Source organism: Thamnophis sirtalis, unplaced genomic scaffold, assembly GCF_051295495.1.
Source record: "Thamnophis sirtalis isolate CommonGarterSnake01/CBP01778 unplaced genomic scaffold, rThaSir2_p1.2 scaffold_1, whole genome shotgun sequence".
NCBI lineage: Eukaryota > Metazoa > Chordata > Lepidosauria > Squamata > Natricidae > Thamnophis > Thamnophis sirtalis.
This window is the reverse complement of record NW_028261381.1, coordinates 83,386,043-83,401,833: the sequence shown is the minus strand read 5'-3', so window position 1 is coordinate 83,401,833 and position 15,791 is coordinate 83,386,043. Positions and strand designations below refer to the sequence as shown.

The 15,791-nt window shown below is 37.7% G+C and overlaps 1 protein-coding gene across 5 annotated transcripts in view; it reads left to right on the top strand.

Moving 5' to 3' along the window:
• Positions 1–3,524: 3,524 nt before the first annotated feature.
• The window catches only part of NRIP3 (nuclear receptor interacting protein 3), a 35,911-nt gene continuing 23,644 nt past the window's right edge, over positions 3,525–15,791 (top strand). For 2 of the 5 annotated variants that reach the window (XM_014055226.2, XM_014055228.2), the window contains exon 1: positions 3,528–3,885. In XM_014055226.2, the coding sequence (XP_013910701.2) occupies positions 3,718–3,885 (168 nt within the window). In that variant the 5' untranslated portion in view covers positions 3,528–3,717. Of the gene's footprint in view, positions 3,886–15,791 lie in introns of all 5 variants that reach the window. The other 3 variants (XM_087717772.1, XM_087717779.1, XM_014055229.2) reach the window with 3 other exon arrangements.

Here is a 15,791-nt window from a genome sequence, read left to right as displayed (position 1 = left end):
GAAAAGTAATGTCAGATTAATTATTAATGCATTAGAATATTTGGGAAAGAACAACCAGATCCCTGCTGCGTTTATATTTTTGGATGCTGAGAAGGCCTTTGATCGAGTTAACTGGCAATTTCTGCTGAAGATATTGCAAAAAATGCAGATAGGAGATAATTTTTTACAGTCAATTAAAGCAATATACCAACAGCAAACAGCACAAATCATAGTCAATGGAAGTTTAACAGACTCTATTCAAATTGGAAAAGGTACAAGACAGGGTTGTCCTTTGTCCCCATTATTGTTTATTATAACTTTGGAAGTATTGTTGAATAAAATACGGGGCTTGGATGGTTTAAAAGGGATCAAGATTAGGCAGCAAGAATATAGAGTCCGCGCTTTTGCGGATGATTTGGTCATAATATTGGAACAACCGCAGGAATCCAGTATGGTTTTAATGAATACGATTAATCAATATGGTCAAGTGTCTGGCTTTAAAATAAACTTAGGAAAAACCAAAACATTAGCTATAAATATGAATATTAAACAAAAGGAAGAATTAGGAGTGATGCTAGGATGTGAGGTAGTTAAAAAAGTCAAATATCTTGGAGTTAACATTTTAACTTCAAATGGGAAGTTATATAAGCATAATTATGAACCACTTTGGCATAGCATACAGACAGAGATGAAAAAATGGGAGAAATTGCACTTATCTTTGCTGGGCAGGATAGCGGCAGTGAAAATGAACATTTTACCAAAATTTTTATTTCTTTTCCAAATGTTACCTATACTTAAAAAAGATGCGAACCTTTTAGAATGGCAGAAGGGTATCAACAAATTTGTGTGGGCAGGAAAGAAGCCGAGGGTAAAGATGAAAATAATGCAAGATGTACGTGAGAGAGGAGGACTGAAACTACCTAATTTAAAACTATATTATGATGCAGTGGCATTATCTGTAATTAGTGATTGGATTCATTTAACCAATGATAGAATATTGAACATTGAGGGACACGATCTGGTATTTGGTTGGCACGCTTACCTGTTATTCAACAAAAAATTGGATAAGAACTTTAAAAGTCATATTTTAAGAAATGCTTTATTGCGGGTTTGGAAGAAATACCAATATAAATTAAATGACAAGATACCCATGTGGGCAATTCCTAGACATGCAATTGAAAATATGAATACAGCACAAAAACAGGACAGATTTACTTACAGACAGCTTCTTACCTCGGAAAGGGGGGTATTACAATTAAAATCTTTAGAGGTATTAAAAGAGGAGAAGGTAGTTCAAACATGGTTCCAGTATGGGCAATTACAGGCTAGGTGGAAAATAGATCAAAAAATTGGTTTTATTCAAGTTGAGGATAATCTGTTTAAACAAATAAGAGATCAAAGCTTAATGCATATAAAGAGGATTTATAATGTATTAATACAGATGGATTCGGAAACAGAATTAGTTAAAGATTGTATGATAAAATGGGCTCAAAATATTGAGGAACCAATAATGTTGGATACATGGGAAAGAATTTGGGTAAGAAATGTGAAATTTACACAAGCTCAAAATCTGAGAGAAAATTTTTACAAGATGTTCTATAGATGGCATTTAGATCCTAAAAAGTTGGCTTCTATGTATCCGAATGTACAGCCTAAATGTTGGAGGTGTGGTTCTCTCGATGCTACATATTATCATATATGGTGGACCTGCCAAAAGGTTAAGGCATTTTGGATAAAAATATGGTGGGTCATGCAAAATGTTTTTAAAAGAAGGATAAAGTTTATTCCTCAGTTATTTTTACTAGGTATATGTACTGATTTTACAGTGGTAGAGACCAATTTGATTCTGCACCTGATAACTGCAGCAAGACTGTTGGTGGCGCAATATTGGAAGAAGGAAGACTTGCCTATAATCCAAGAATGGACATTGAAAGTAACAAACTTAGCTGAAATGGCTAAAATATCGGCATATCTCAAAGATCATTCAAATGAGAGATATAAACGAGACTGGAAAAAATGGATTGACTATATACAAAATAAATACGGGACTAAGAAATTCCAGTTAGCCTATGCTTAAGATCAGAAATGATTTAAACTGTTAAAAGTCAGTTCAGTAAGAAGAAGCTAAGTTCAATCTAGAATGTCATTAATTTCTTTATTTCTTTTTTCTCAATAGATTTTAGACTGTGTTAGTTAAAAATCCATACCGTGTACGGGTTCTGGGAAGTCGGGGGGGGGGAAGGAGGAGGGGGGATGGGGGGGTGGAGGGAGGGAGGGGTATACACAACAAAAAAAAAATTGTACTTCAATGTCTTAATGATTGACAAATGATGACATATTTGTGTGTTTTTTTTTAAAGAAAAATAAAAAAGTTCTCTTAAAAAAAAATGACACCTATGTTTATGTGTTTGCACGAGATTGATTTTATTTATTTACTTAGAAAATTTATATTGCCGCCTACTCACTCATGGCGACTCACTCATGGCGACTCAAGGCAGCTTACAAGATCTTAAAAACACAATATAAAAGAAATAATAATAAAATAATAATGAAATAATAAAATAATAATTTTTAATAATAAAAAATATCCCCCCGCTAACGCGGTGACAACACATTCATATCAGCCATTTAATGGGCTCCATCCCACTCTGTGGGTTCCCCAGGCCTGCTAGCAGAACCACATCTTCAGGGCCTTCCAAATGAGTGTCAGTGTGGGGGGCAATCTAATATCTGGAGGGATGTTCCAGAGAGGGAGCTACCACAGATAAGGCCCTTCCTCCTCCGGCCAGATGTATCTCTTTAAGAGATGGGACTGGCAACATTCCTTGCCTCCCCACTCTAGTGGTTGGGTAGATATGATCGGCACGAGATAACCTGGTCCCAAGCCATGAAGGGCTTTAAAGGTGACAACTAGCTCTTTCAATTGCACCTGGAAGCAAATCAGCAACCAAAGCAGTTCCAGCAGGAGACTTGATACATGTGCTCACTGAGGTCTGTACAAAAACCATGTGGGCCACTGCATTTTACACCAACTGGAGGTTCCGGATGTTTTTCAGGGGCAGCCCCATTTAGAGCACATTGCAATAGTCATCACTGGAGGTGACTAGGGCACCAATGACTGTGAGTAGGGATTGTTGGTCCAGGAGATGACGGGCAGCATCCCACTCTCACTTTGGAAAAGGAAAAGCCATCTAATCTTACTCATTATACATCTACAGCTACCAGCTTTCTCTTCATATGCAGCATATAGTATGCTACCCACCGTGCATGTTTACCCGTTAAAAAAGAAAAGAAAAAAAGAAGTCACATCCATTTATTTAGAAAGAAAACGCAGTTTCCTTTCCTCCCAGGAACAGCAACTGCTGAGGAGGCGCGCACGGCCAATGGCGGTGGCTTTTGCCAAAGGAGCCAGCACTCGCTTCGCCTTCCCAGGGATGCCCGCTGCTTCTGCTCAGCGGGCAGCCCCGCGTCTTCGGCCGGCGGCGCGCGGGGGCGACCGGCCGGTATACCGCACGAGGCCCGCCCAGCCCCTCCTTGCCGCTGCAGCCGCCGCCACACCGGCGGGGGCACCTGCTGCCGCGGCTCGTCACGCGGGCGGCTCGGTCCTGCTATAAAGTGCTCCCGCTCAAAGCCCGCCCAGCCGCCCCCCTCGGAAGAAGGAGCGACGGCGGTGGTTGCCGCCGCTGTAGTTGATCGGAGGAAAGCCGAGGCCCGGCCGGCGCGAAGGGAGCCGGCAAGATGTTTTACTCGGGGCTGCTGACCGATAGGAAGGACATGGACGTGAGGGAAGCCGCAGCCCTCCGACAGCAGAGGAGGATGAAGCAGGCCGTTCAGTTCAACCATAAGGACTCCGCCGACCTGCTGCCCTTGGACGGGCTGAAAAAACTGGGAACTTCCAAAGATACTGTAAGAATTTGGATTTTTGTCGGGCAACGGGGGATGCAGACGAGGGTTGGAAGAACACCGTGGGGGTGGGGGTGGTTCCGAACAGGGTGAACTGGATGTCCTTTGGCAACCCCCGAATATTTGCAATATTTGGCAACCCTCGAATATTTGTGCTGGAATTTGGCGAGGGGTTGGGAGCGGGGTGGAAGAAATCGGGAAGGGCGGGCGGGGGGGAAAAGGGCTGATGATTTTAGCAGCTTCCTTCGTGGGGTTTTTTAAAGGTATTTTTTTGTTGTTGAAGCATGTACCCGCATAATGCAAATCATGTTGACTTTAAACGGTTGATCAATCAAGGCAAGGAGGAAGAGATGTGAAATTTAATTCTCGAAATAATTTACTAGGCTTGTGCTTCCCTCTCTCTTCATAGCACACCAGGGTCTTAAACAGCCTTTCTTGAAATAAGCTCGATTGATTTCTGCAGAAGGCGCTTCTTATTAAAACGAGTTCACAACAATTGCAGCCCTGGAGCCCTGCTTACCTGGAAGCTTGCAAGATCTTTTGGGGGGGTGGGGTGGGGGCCAAAATGACAGTTTATAAAGATGAAAGAATTTTGGATCAGTAAAGCAGTGCTGGAAAAACAGTTTTAAACCCCTCCCTTTTACATTGCTATGGCATTGATCCAGTTAAAAGAGGTGTAGATGCTTTGAGGATAAAGAAATAATCCTGATTCTGTCACTGACTTTCTATGATTCTTATAAATAATCCCTTAGAAATCTTATACAGAGAATAAACCATTTATTTAAAAAAAACACCAATCCCCCCCCCAAAGCAGAGGATTTGGGTTTTTCCCCCCTATCTGCAGAGCTTTCTGTATCTTTACTATTGAAATATGCATTAAACATGTTATTTGAATTGAACAAAATGCAGTTGGCAACATAGAATGATTTTAAAAGCTGGAATGGTTTTGTGTGTGTGTGTGATATGTCATATTTATGCTACCAAAATTAATTACTTTATAACTGAATGTGTACTGGGATTTTGCAAACTATTGCTTAAACTATCTAGCAAGAACATTCATAAATATTTTTACCTCACACTTATCTTTCTATTTTGTTAATGTCTGATTTAATTTGGTCTCAATTGCTTTAATATGGCCTCAGCTGATTTCTTAAAGATTATTAGATGGCTAATGCTGGTTTAGGTGATGCGAAAGTCTGACCTAATCAGCTTTTTTTAAAATCAGGGGGAAATGTAGACAACATAATAGGACTATAGTTATAAGTCCCTTCTATCTGTTCAGCTTTCAGATATTTCAGAAACATATAGACAGTATATACATTTGAAGCCAGTGGGCATTGCAGCCGACAGTGACTATGGAATCTACCTGTGCAAAAGTTAGAAGGTATAAAAAAATTCTAGAAGCAAAGGATCCCTTTCCCCAGAAACAGAATTAATAAATCTATTTTTTTTCTTAATGAAAATGAAATAAAATGGCTTCCTTTGGCTTTCTAGCTTGATTATGAGCTCCCTTTCTAAGGCATAGACAGAAAGATATCTTATTTTTTACTGGCTAACTTACAAATTATGAATCAGCTTTGATGACATGGCAAATCACAACAATAACTTTTGCATGGTTTATGATGTCACACTTCATGCTATGGACAACTGGATGAAATATATGTAAAGACAGATCTGAAAGCACAAGTGTTAATTCAACTGTGGTGAACAGGAATGAGTACGTTTGTGAAAAGGTACCTTGATAAATTAAAAAAGAGGGCTAGTGTTAGTGACTTTTGTCCACCACCGCTTCTGCCTCTGACCAAAGCTGATATTCAACCAGGGACAGAAAATGAAAGAATTGGGCTTGTCAGAAACAGCATGTTCCGGAATCCTCTTATCTTAAAGCCAGAGCTAGGAAGGACCCGTAGAAGGTGTGCAAAGATTCCAGGAGCCAATTTTGTGTATGGCCTAACTTCACATGGAACTGACGGAGGAGTCCCCGAAGCCATAGGGCACTGGCATGTTATGCCACCTCGTACTATCAGAGGGAAAGACATACCCAAAGATTTTATTCGCATGAATAGTAACGGAATTAAGGCTGGTCTTTTCACTGCAAAAGAACACCATCTATATTGCCAGCACCATAAGCTTTACTGCAAAACAGCTGTTGCCAAGACCTTCCCCAAAAATGTACTTCGTCTTCCCGACGCCATGACCTATGGGAAGCCATATCCTCCTCCTACACCCATAACAGAGGTCCTTCAACATAAGTTTGGTGAGCAGTGGCTGCAGGAGCATCGGAAAGCTGATGACATGCGTATTAAGCAGAAGAAACATTTAAAAAAACGAGAGAAAACACAGGAGACCCGTACGACAATGTTGAATAAATATCAAATCCCTGTGAAGATGGATTCACAATGGCACTTGCCAAAATTTCAGAAAGTTGCGCGCCATCTTGACACCTTCCCAAGTCAAGAAGATAGACTGAATGCCATGAAAGCTCAGCAAATTGAAGCACCAGTTCGTTGTGGCCAATTTGGTTGGGGCATTTATACTCATATATAGGACTCAGCTTTATAAAGAAACAAATGACTTAATGTAGTTCAATATGAGCTCTGTGCTATGATAAAAAGTTTGATGGAACCTGCCATAAGTAGCATTAAAACGAAGCTCCTTGTGGGGAAAAAAAGGAATAGATAAGGACATAAGTGTCTCATTGCTGAGCTTCTGCTATCAGATAAATAGAAAGAATGGAATTCCTGACTCACCTAAAGGATGCATTACACCATTTGAGGATGGGATGTTGGTACAACATCACAGCTTAATATAAAGCAACTGTCAATGTGTTTTAGCTAGAAAGCTTGTATGGTCTTTTTGCCTTCAGTCTTATTTGGAACATGAACTCACAGTGAAAAGAAAATACTTTCCTATATTAAAATAAATAAAGTAGTTTAAAATGTTATTTTTTTCTGGTTTAAAAGAAATTAGAGGACATCGCATAAATACTAGTAGGCTATATCTAATGTTAATAGAGGAATAACATCCTATTTTTTCTTAATATTTGTAAAACCCACTATATGCATAAATACTGGATTTTCTAGTCATTAATCTGTAAGTAAAGATTTCAGAATTAATTGTCTCTAAAAAGATATGAGAGAATATGACTGGCATAATCCTTTTTACCAAAGGAAAAAAAAACACACTTCTTTGGAAACTACCACCCACTACCTCTCCTGAATCAATTTTCATCTTCATTTATTTCTTCATCCCTGTAGGTTGTAAAACTTCCAGAAGTTCTGGACTAATTTATGAGAAATTTCTTTTTTCCCCTAATGCATTATGGATAAACTATATTATTTTTATATTACCATGGATGCATTCATATAATTTAAAGTTAAGGTGCTTGTATATAAATACATTTTACGTTAGTAGCTATTGATATTTACATCTGCAAGGAACTTGCAGTTGAAATTTCAAAAGTGCAATTGCAGAGGATGTGGCACATGGAGAACAATAATGTTGATTTGATCTTGTCAAATTTGATTACTTGTACTAAGTATGATGAAGACATAGCAGCCATCTATAATCAATCTTTCAACAAGGGTGGACTTCGACTACAGGAATGACCTTCAAAGAAAGACTTAAAGTAACTTTTGCATTTCTGTACATTCAAATTTACAACAATCCCAAGCCTGCAATTTAGTAAAAAATTAATAAAACAATTGAAATTTAATAATTGATTCCTTAACATTAACACTTTGCAAAAAAAAGATGGTATTAATATTTGAGAATGGATTTAGGAGAGTCACAAATACTCTCTTCCCTATATTCTGAATCAGAACACGGAGGTTAAACTAAAGACAAGCTGGAAGCCCTGTGCAAAGCTATTTACTCTAGACTCACACTGCACAGTGTGAAATAATTATGCTACCCTTTCAGATGTTGCATGACTAGTTGTTATTGGAATTGGCCTGATGAGGTTGCGTTTATCCCTGGTTCCTCTTTATCTGCAGATTTGCAAAATGGTTGTGTTAAAACACATTTAAAACAAATACCTTACAACTGGCTATGTGAAGGGGAACTGAGAGCCTAATAGTAATATATTTAAAGTGGCAAAACCTATAGGCAGTGATATATTCAATGTTATGCTAAGATAAGAATGGGCAAATCCATATTGTTTGAAAGGAAGAGTAAGGATTTCGAAAACCAGGGAATCAGTGGTGAAATTCAATTTTTTTTGCTACCGTTTCTGTGGGCGTGGCAGGGGAAGGATACTGCAAAATCTCCATTCCTGCCACACTCCAGGGGAAAGATACTGCAAAGTCTCCATTCTCGCCCCACTCTAGGGCCAGCCAGGGGTGGTTATTTGCCGGTCTCTGAACTACTCAAAATTTCTGCTACCGGTTCTCCAGAACCTGTCAGAACCTGCTGAATTTCACCCCTGCAAGGACCTAAGAGAAAAGGGATAGAAAATTTTGATCATTTGGCTGAAGGAGCTGCCTTTTCACTTGCACATTGGTAGAGAATGTACCATGTTTCCTGTTATCAACTTTCTCACCAAGAAGGATAAGTGAAAGAGTTCACCTAGTTCCTGGTATGTTCTTCAGTCTTGGATACCCCTCCCCCCCAATTTACAGTATCTCTTAAAATTATTCATTTTTGCAGTGCCTATTCTCAGTAGTGCACAAGGCTACAGATGCAATAATACAAGGTGTAGCGTATTACCAGAAAAACATAATAACAAAGTTGGAAGGGACCTTGGAGGTCGTCTAGTCTAAGTTATTAACTTATTAATTAAGGCCTCGGAAGATGTTTTCTGAAAAGGCTTTGGGAACATTTCATATCATGTGGCAGGGGCAGTACATTACAGAGATAGGCAAGCTTAGCACCAAACTTAGAGAGCAAGGATCCATAGCATGTACATTTGGAAGAAGGGCAGAAGGGAGCAACCTGAAATTATAAGACTCATAGATCATCCCAAAGGTGCTTTTTCAAAAAGCAGCTGGACTTCAGCTCTGAAGAAGTTTCTTGGATGAGAAGTGAAATGTCTTCAAAGAAAAACCAGAAAGTCCAGTTGCCACTTGAAAAAGTACCTTTGAGACAACCATGACCTGGATGACTGAGAATCTCTATACAGAGTCTCATAAAACAGAGTTCCTCAACCTTTTTGGCTTTGCAGACCAGTGGGTGGGGGCAGAGGGGATAGTGTGGGCAAGCACGCACTCAGCTCTTATTTTGTGTGAACAGCGGACACATATGCCCATTGCTCATGCAAATGGAGTTCACAAGCACAGGCTTACCCACTGTGGGCCATGGCCCGGGGTTAGGGACCCTGTCTTAGAAAAAGAGCAGGCTGTGTGATGGGTGTAGAGTAAAGCCTTAACTATTATACTCACTGACCATATATGGTCAATGGATCATGAGGTGCTAAACACTCAGTGCCATGGAAGCCACACTTCCAATACTCACAACTTGCTGAGCCACAAAAGTACATCAGTTTCCAACATTATGCAAACATAGTACTTGATGCAGATATGGCTGCTATCATTAATTGATCTGGTTTAACATGGTAAAGGTATATAGTCTATAAGGAGTTTTAACGAAGAATACAATACTTGGGATTTTATAGATGACAATATGAATAATGATAGCATAGAAATTAAAGTTATATTGGGGGAACCATCTAGAAACAACTGTGAGCCCACTCCATTCACGTATTCAACAGAGATGATTTTTTTGGTACAAATGACCTTTAATTTTTTTTATAATGTAATTTTAAAACTATGATTTTTTTTCATAATGATTAGCGTATTTTCTGTATATTCAATTTGTTGATTTCCAGCAGAAATTCAAGAAGACATTAATCTTGCCTTAATTAAAATGTCCATTTTCTCCCAAAGTTAATTTTAAGGGGGGGGGGGACATAATTATCAAAGAAGTGTAATTCTTTAGAAAAAAAAATATGGATACTGGAAATATTTTGTGAAATTTCTGTGTTTAATTGGCAAGAAAGTTAATGCAGGTAGAAAGGTAAATATCAGCATATATTTCTATATTTAATATGAATAGAAAATTGACAATGGTATTAGAGGAAGACAATTAACACTAACGTATGTAAAATATTAGGGACACAGTGGCTCAGTGGATAAGACGCTGAGATTGTTGATCAGAAAGTCAGCAGTTCAGCAGTTTGAATCCCTAGCACCACGTAACGGAGTGACCTCTGCCAACCTAGCAGTTCGAAAGCATGTAAAAATGCAAGTAAAAAAATAGGAGCCATCTTTGGTGGGAAGGTAACAGTGTTCTGTGCGCCTTTGGTGTTTAGTCATGCCGGCCACATGACCACGGAGAAGTCTTCGGACAACCCTGGCTCCTTGGCTTTGAAACGGAGATGAGCACCGCCCCCTAGAGTCGGGAACAACTAGCACATATGTGCGAGGGGAACCTTTATTTTTACCTTTTTATGTAAAATATATTTTCATACTGCTTACTTACAACAAGTTTTATTGTACTAAATTTAATTCAATACATTGGGAAATGTATTGGTAGTAATTAAAATATTAAGTAGTGATGGAAGGTTAATTGTCATTGCTTTGAGTTACCTATCTGGAAGCAGTTTATATTAATGCATATATCATTTTTTCCTTCCTTTTCGTGGGTCCTTGTCTGAAATTTCTGGACCGATGTAGTTCATTGTGCCTTCTGTTGTGTGGATTCAAAGGATACTTTAAACACTTAGATGGCCAAGCAGGGGCCATTTAGGAATGTTTCTATATAATGACATAATGTATGAACCACCATTCTACTTCTTGTAGAGGCATAATTAGCAAGATAGGGAATACCTAAAGGGTCTTAATGAGTGTGTCTACTATAGTGAACACAGTAGTATTAATTATAATTGCAGTAGGACCATGAAAATTCTAACATTAATTCAGTACACAAAAGACTACTGAAGCATCTGTTTTCCCAAACATTTACTTAAATAGATGTGAATTACAAAATTTTCAGGACAGAGAAAGATACACTGTTTTGCTTTAATTTCATAAAATAGAAAATGATATGCATGCATTTGCTCTGCTGTCTATTATATTGAGTTATCTTTGGGTTTGGAAAAGGTTGGAAGTTAAGCTTTGAGAAGTATTATGTCCTTTCAGATACTTGAAGAATGTTCCTATCTTTCTACAGTCTTTACCCAAAACTAAGCCTTGCTGAAAATAGGCAGGCATCATTACAATGCAAATTATGCACATGCAGATCACTAAAACATTTAAAAGAAACTTGTTTATTGAGGGCCACATATGTCCCATGTCTAATTTGAATAATGTAGACTTTATAATTCTCCAGGTTGTAGAATATTTGGCTCAATCCTCTTCTGAAGAAAAAATCCATTAAACTATCTTTTGACAGGTGACCACCCAGCTCCTGGTTTGAAAACCTCTAGCAAACAGGAATCTTATCAGTGTCCTAGGTGGACTCTTCCACTTCTAAGGCACACTTAACATAAGGAAATTAATCCAGCTATTCACCCCGAATCTCTTTTAATTTCAACCTATTGGACATCTCTGTGCCTCACTTTCAGGTTTGCTTCATTTTGAAGGCAGTCTTTTAGTTGTTTCTGGAGGCTGTCAGGTCTCCCTTAAATCTTTGTTTTTGAAAGGTAAACATAGCCAGCTCTTTCTTCTTAGGGTATTGTTTCCATGTATCTTATTTTTCTGGAAGTTTATCTCTGAAACCAATCTTGCTTATTATCCACATGTCTTTTAAACGATGATGTTCATAATTGGAGGCGAGTGTTTCAAGGGTGGTCTAACTAATACCAGCAGGAAGTCATCTCTCACAGTCTGAAGGTTATCCTTCTATTAAATGTTCTGTCAAAAATGCATTAACCTTTGTAGTTGCTTCATTGCATTGTTTATTCATATTCAGCTAAGGTCCACTGAGACTCTTTAATCTTTTTTCCCACATGCTGCTGTCAGATCAGGTCTTCCTAATTCTGTACATTCGCATTTGATTTTTCAACTAGTTCAGGGCTATGATTAAACATAATCTTTTAGGATTTCATTTTTGAATTATGATTTTGCCTTTCGAATATTACATAATTTCTCCAGTTTGGCATCAGCTGCAAATTAAGGAAGCTTTCCATCTCTTCTCTTCCCTTCCCTTTCATTCCTTTCCCTTCTCCTCCCCTCCCGTCCCTTCCTCTCTCTCTCTTCAATTTCCTTTGTATGGTTTACAATTTGAAAAGGGAGTCATGACCTTCTAGCTTGATTCTGTATATTACCGGTGGTAGAGGTAGATATATAAGCATCATGAGACAGAAAAGTCTGAAATTCTCTGAAATTCTATGCTTTGTCATTGAATTTAGATAGCTGGATGTTGAGTGCATTGGGACTGAAATGAGATCCTTGTGGGATTTTTTATTTTTTAAATATGTTTTAATATTGAATTACGCCAAGAAAAAAAAGCAAAACCTGTGAATTCAAACAAAACTGCATGCATATTTGATATGCATATACAGAGAAAGAGAGAGATGCACCATAAAAATTAGCCTAACAAATAAGAGAAAAGACAGTTAAATCAAATAATACAATACTAATAAATATTGATACATTTTATAAAAAACTCTTTTGAGCATGATAAATCCGGAACTTTTAATAAATAGACAAATTGTTTAAACATAATTTAGAAATACATGGACATCCTTAAACTTCATTTTCTTCCCAAAAATTACTATAGCAAGAATATTCAGTTAATAAGAAGTTGACAAGGGACATGACAATAGTTGAGGTAAACACCTCAAAAATATTATATCTCCAACATTGGAAAATGGATTTTCTGTAGACTTTCTAAGCAACCTTTGAAGAGTCTAATAAACCTGAAAAATATTTTTTGTGAATTAATATTATTTTAAAATCAACATTTCTTAAACTTGTGGAACTCCAGTTTCAAGCCCTCTATGTTATCAGTATATATTTTCTTTTTAATTGTCAACAAAACTGAATTGTAATACAAGTTAACAAGTGTGCCTACTGATATCATTGAAAAAGAAAGCAATTTTTATGGATTTTTATATTATGTTTGACAAGGAAAGCTTAGCGTTTGAGCTTTCCCAAAAAGTTAATCATTAATTTAGCAGTTTGTTTATTTAAGTAAAATTAACAGAAATCATCATCGAATATATGTCAATCTTGAAGTAATACTCATTTTCACAATATTTATTCTGTCCCATAAATACTTTTACCCGACTATTAAACTCACCATTAATCTCCATTATGAATTTGAAATATCATTTTTTATCAAAATGAGATGCTGGCTACCATATGTGGCCTATGCCTTGGTCTCCAGGTATAAAGAACTATTGAGTTGGGATCAGACAATTCAAAACATAAAGCACAACTAGTTTGTACATATATTACTTCAGGGTATGTTTGAGTTTAGTTAGAAGTAAATTGCATTAAATTAGTAGTTTCTTGTTAATGATTTTAGCATGATAATGCTATTCTTGTTCAGGTCATATAAGTTAGGTAGAGCCACTTTGGTCTAGTAGTTAAGGTACCAGGCTGGAAACCAGAAGACTGTGAGTTCTAGTCCTGTCTTAGGCATGAAAGCCAGCTGGGTCACTTTGGGCCATCACTCTGTCTCAGAACAACCCACTTCACAGAGTTGTGGTCCTCAAGAAAATGAAAGGAGGAGGGAGCATTATGTATTTTCGCTGCTGCCTTGAGTTACTTACAAAATAAAAAAGTGAGGATTTAAATTAAATAACAGGCTATTTTTCATTGTAGGAACAAACATAGCTACAGGAAACTAGTCTTATGGGAAAACAGGAAGACCCCATACCCATTTCAATATTAGAATAACAGAGTTGGAAGGGACCTTGGAGGTCTTCTAGTCCAACCCCCAATTCAGACAGAAAACCGTACACCATTTCAGACAAATGGTTTCTCTGATCACTCAACATCATCCTTTTGCGACTGAGCTGATTTTCTTTCAGCTCTGCTCTAACACAACTTCTTTTCTGCAGTTTACAACACTGGACCTCTGTGGGACTTGGCAAGGGGTTATTTTCCTATTTGCAGGGACTATTTTGCCATATTGATCACTATACTTTCCATTTTTGGAACTCAGAATTCTTTAATAAGTTTCCCAAGCAACCTTATCAGCAAAGTTAATAATTCTAATCTTTTCTAGCTTTTGTAGAAAAGTGCCTGCTTTGATTTTCTCTGTTCATATAATCAGGATGTGTTGAACTGTTGTCTCATTCCATTTTCCAGTCTCTCTTCTCAGTACAAAGGAAAAATGACAATGTCATGCCATCATCATAAATTTTAGTAGATATATAGGTTTATTTGTGAAGACTTGGATTGTCAGGGAGTTTTCCTCGCTTTCATCCCTCTCTTCTCTCACACACACACCGCCAAAACAGCCAGATAAAGCACAGCACATGTACTGAATATATGGGAAGGGGCAGGGATAGCTATGTATTCCATTTATGTTGTTTTAGATCAGGGGCTGGCCACTGAATCAAGATGCATCTGATTGGCTGATGGCAGTGTCCTCTATATTTTTAGCAACAGATTGCATAATTCACTCTGAATGGCCGAGTTTAATGGGAGTTAGAAGCATCAACTCTCCTAATCCACAGTGTCAGCAACAAATTTGTAGCATTTCAGATGGATTTATTTCTCAGACATGGCATTATGTCTTGAACAAAAGATCCTTTTTCCTGCAAAACATAAGATAACCATTGAACTAAGAGCCTTTCTAGTATCCCTGAATGTATTTTCAGAAAGAAAAATATTTTTGAAAGTGTAGAAGCTTATCAGGCTAAGGTGCAAAAGCAGTAACACTATCTGAAATTCTTTTTGTGCCAAGCTGGTATAAGAGACCCAGTTTAGTGTAATGGTTAAAAGGGTACCCCAGTAGAAACCAGAAGGCTGCGACGACTACTCCTGCCTTAGGCACATAGCCACCTGGATGACTTTGGGCCATTTACTCCCTCTCAGCTCTAGGAAGAAGGCAGTTTGCCAAATGACTTTCAGAATGACTTTATCCTTGCAGTAGCCAGGAGCCAGAACTGACTTGAAAGCACAACACTAACACACAAAAACATTGACTTGTGCGGCAGTTTTGCAGCTATTCAGGAGGCAGAACAGAACAAAGAATGGCAAGCCTCTCTATTTCTAATAGCTCTATCAATTTCTACATTATAGACAAGAGTAAACTGATGCAGGTTTAAAAACTTTGAGTGCTCTTTCTCTCATACATTTGCTGAATCCTTTGACCATTTCTATAAGAGCAAGACTGAGAGATGAGTGAGAAAACGATTCCTTATTTCAGGGAAGGATCTCTTTTATCTTAAGAGGTGTATGCTTGACTGGTTTTGCCTTAATCTGTTAAGTGCACCCAGCCTCTAATGGGATATATACTAAAACAGGGATAAATTAAATTATGGTGATGTGGTAAATGAATTAGATTTGTGTATTGAAAATTGGGTCATAACTGACAGGCACAAATGTTTTTACTTGACTATTACAGTATAAATGTAATCACTGCTGCTTTGACTCTATAAAATACAACTTAAATTCAGATGCTGACAAAAATCTATTGCTAATTAATCACTACTGATTGGTACCTAATGGAGTGTTTTTAAAAAATATATTTTTATTATTTACATATAAATATATTGAATATAATGTAATTGTCCTGATGTTCCACTTGCCATAAAACAAAGGTAAAAACAAAATAACATATATACTATTTTAAACAGTATTGTACAGTAATTTCTGACCATCATATTCTAGTATGTTAACTTATCTATCATTCTAATACCTACATTCTAATACATACATAGTATCTCTTTCCATGTCCACCTAACCTGATTCTTTTGCCTTCCAACTTCTACCTCGTGTTTCTAACCATTGGTA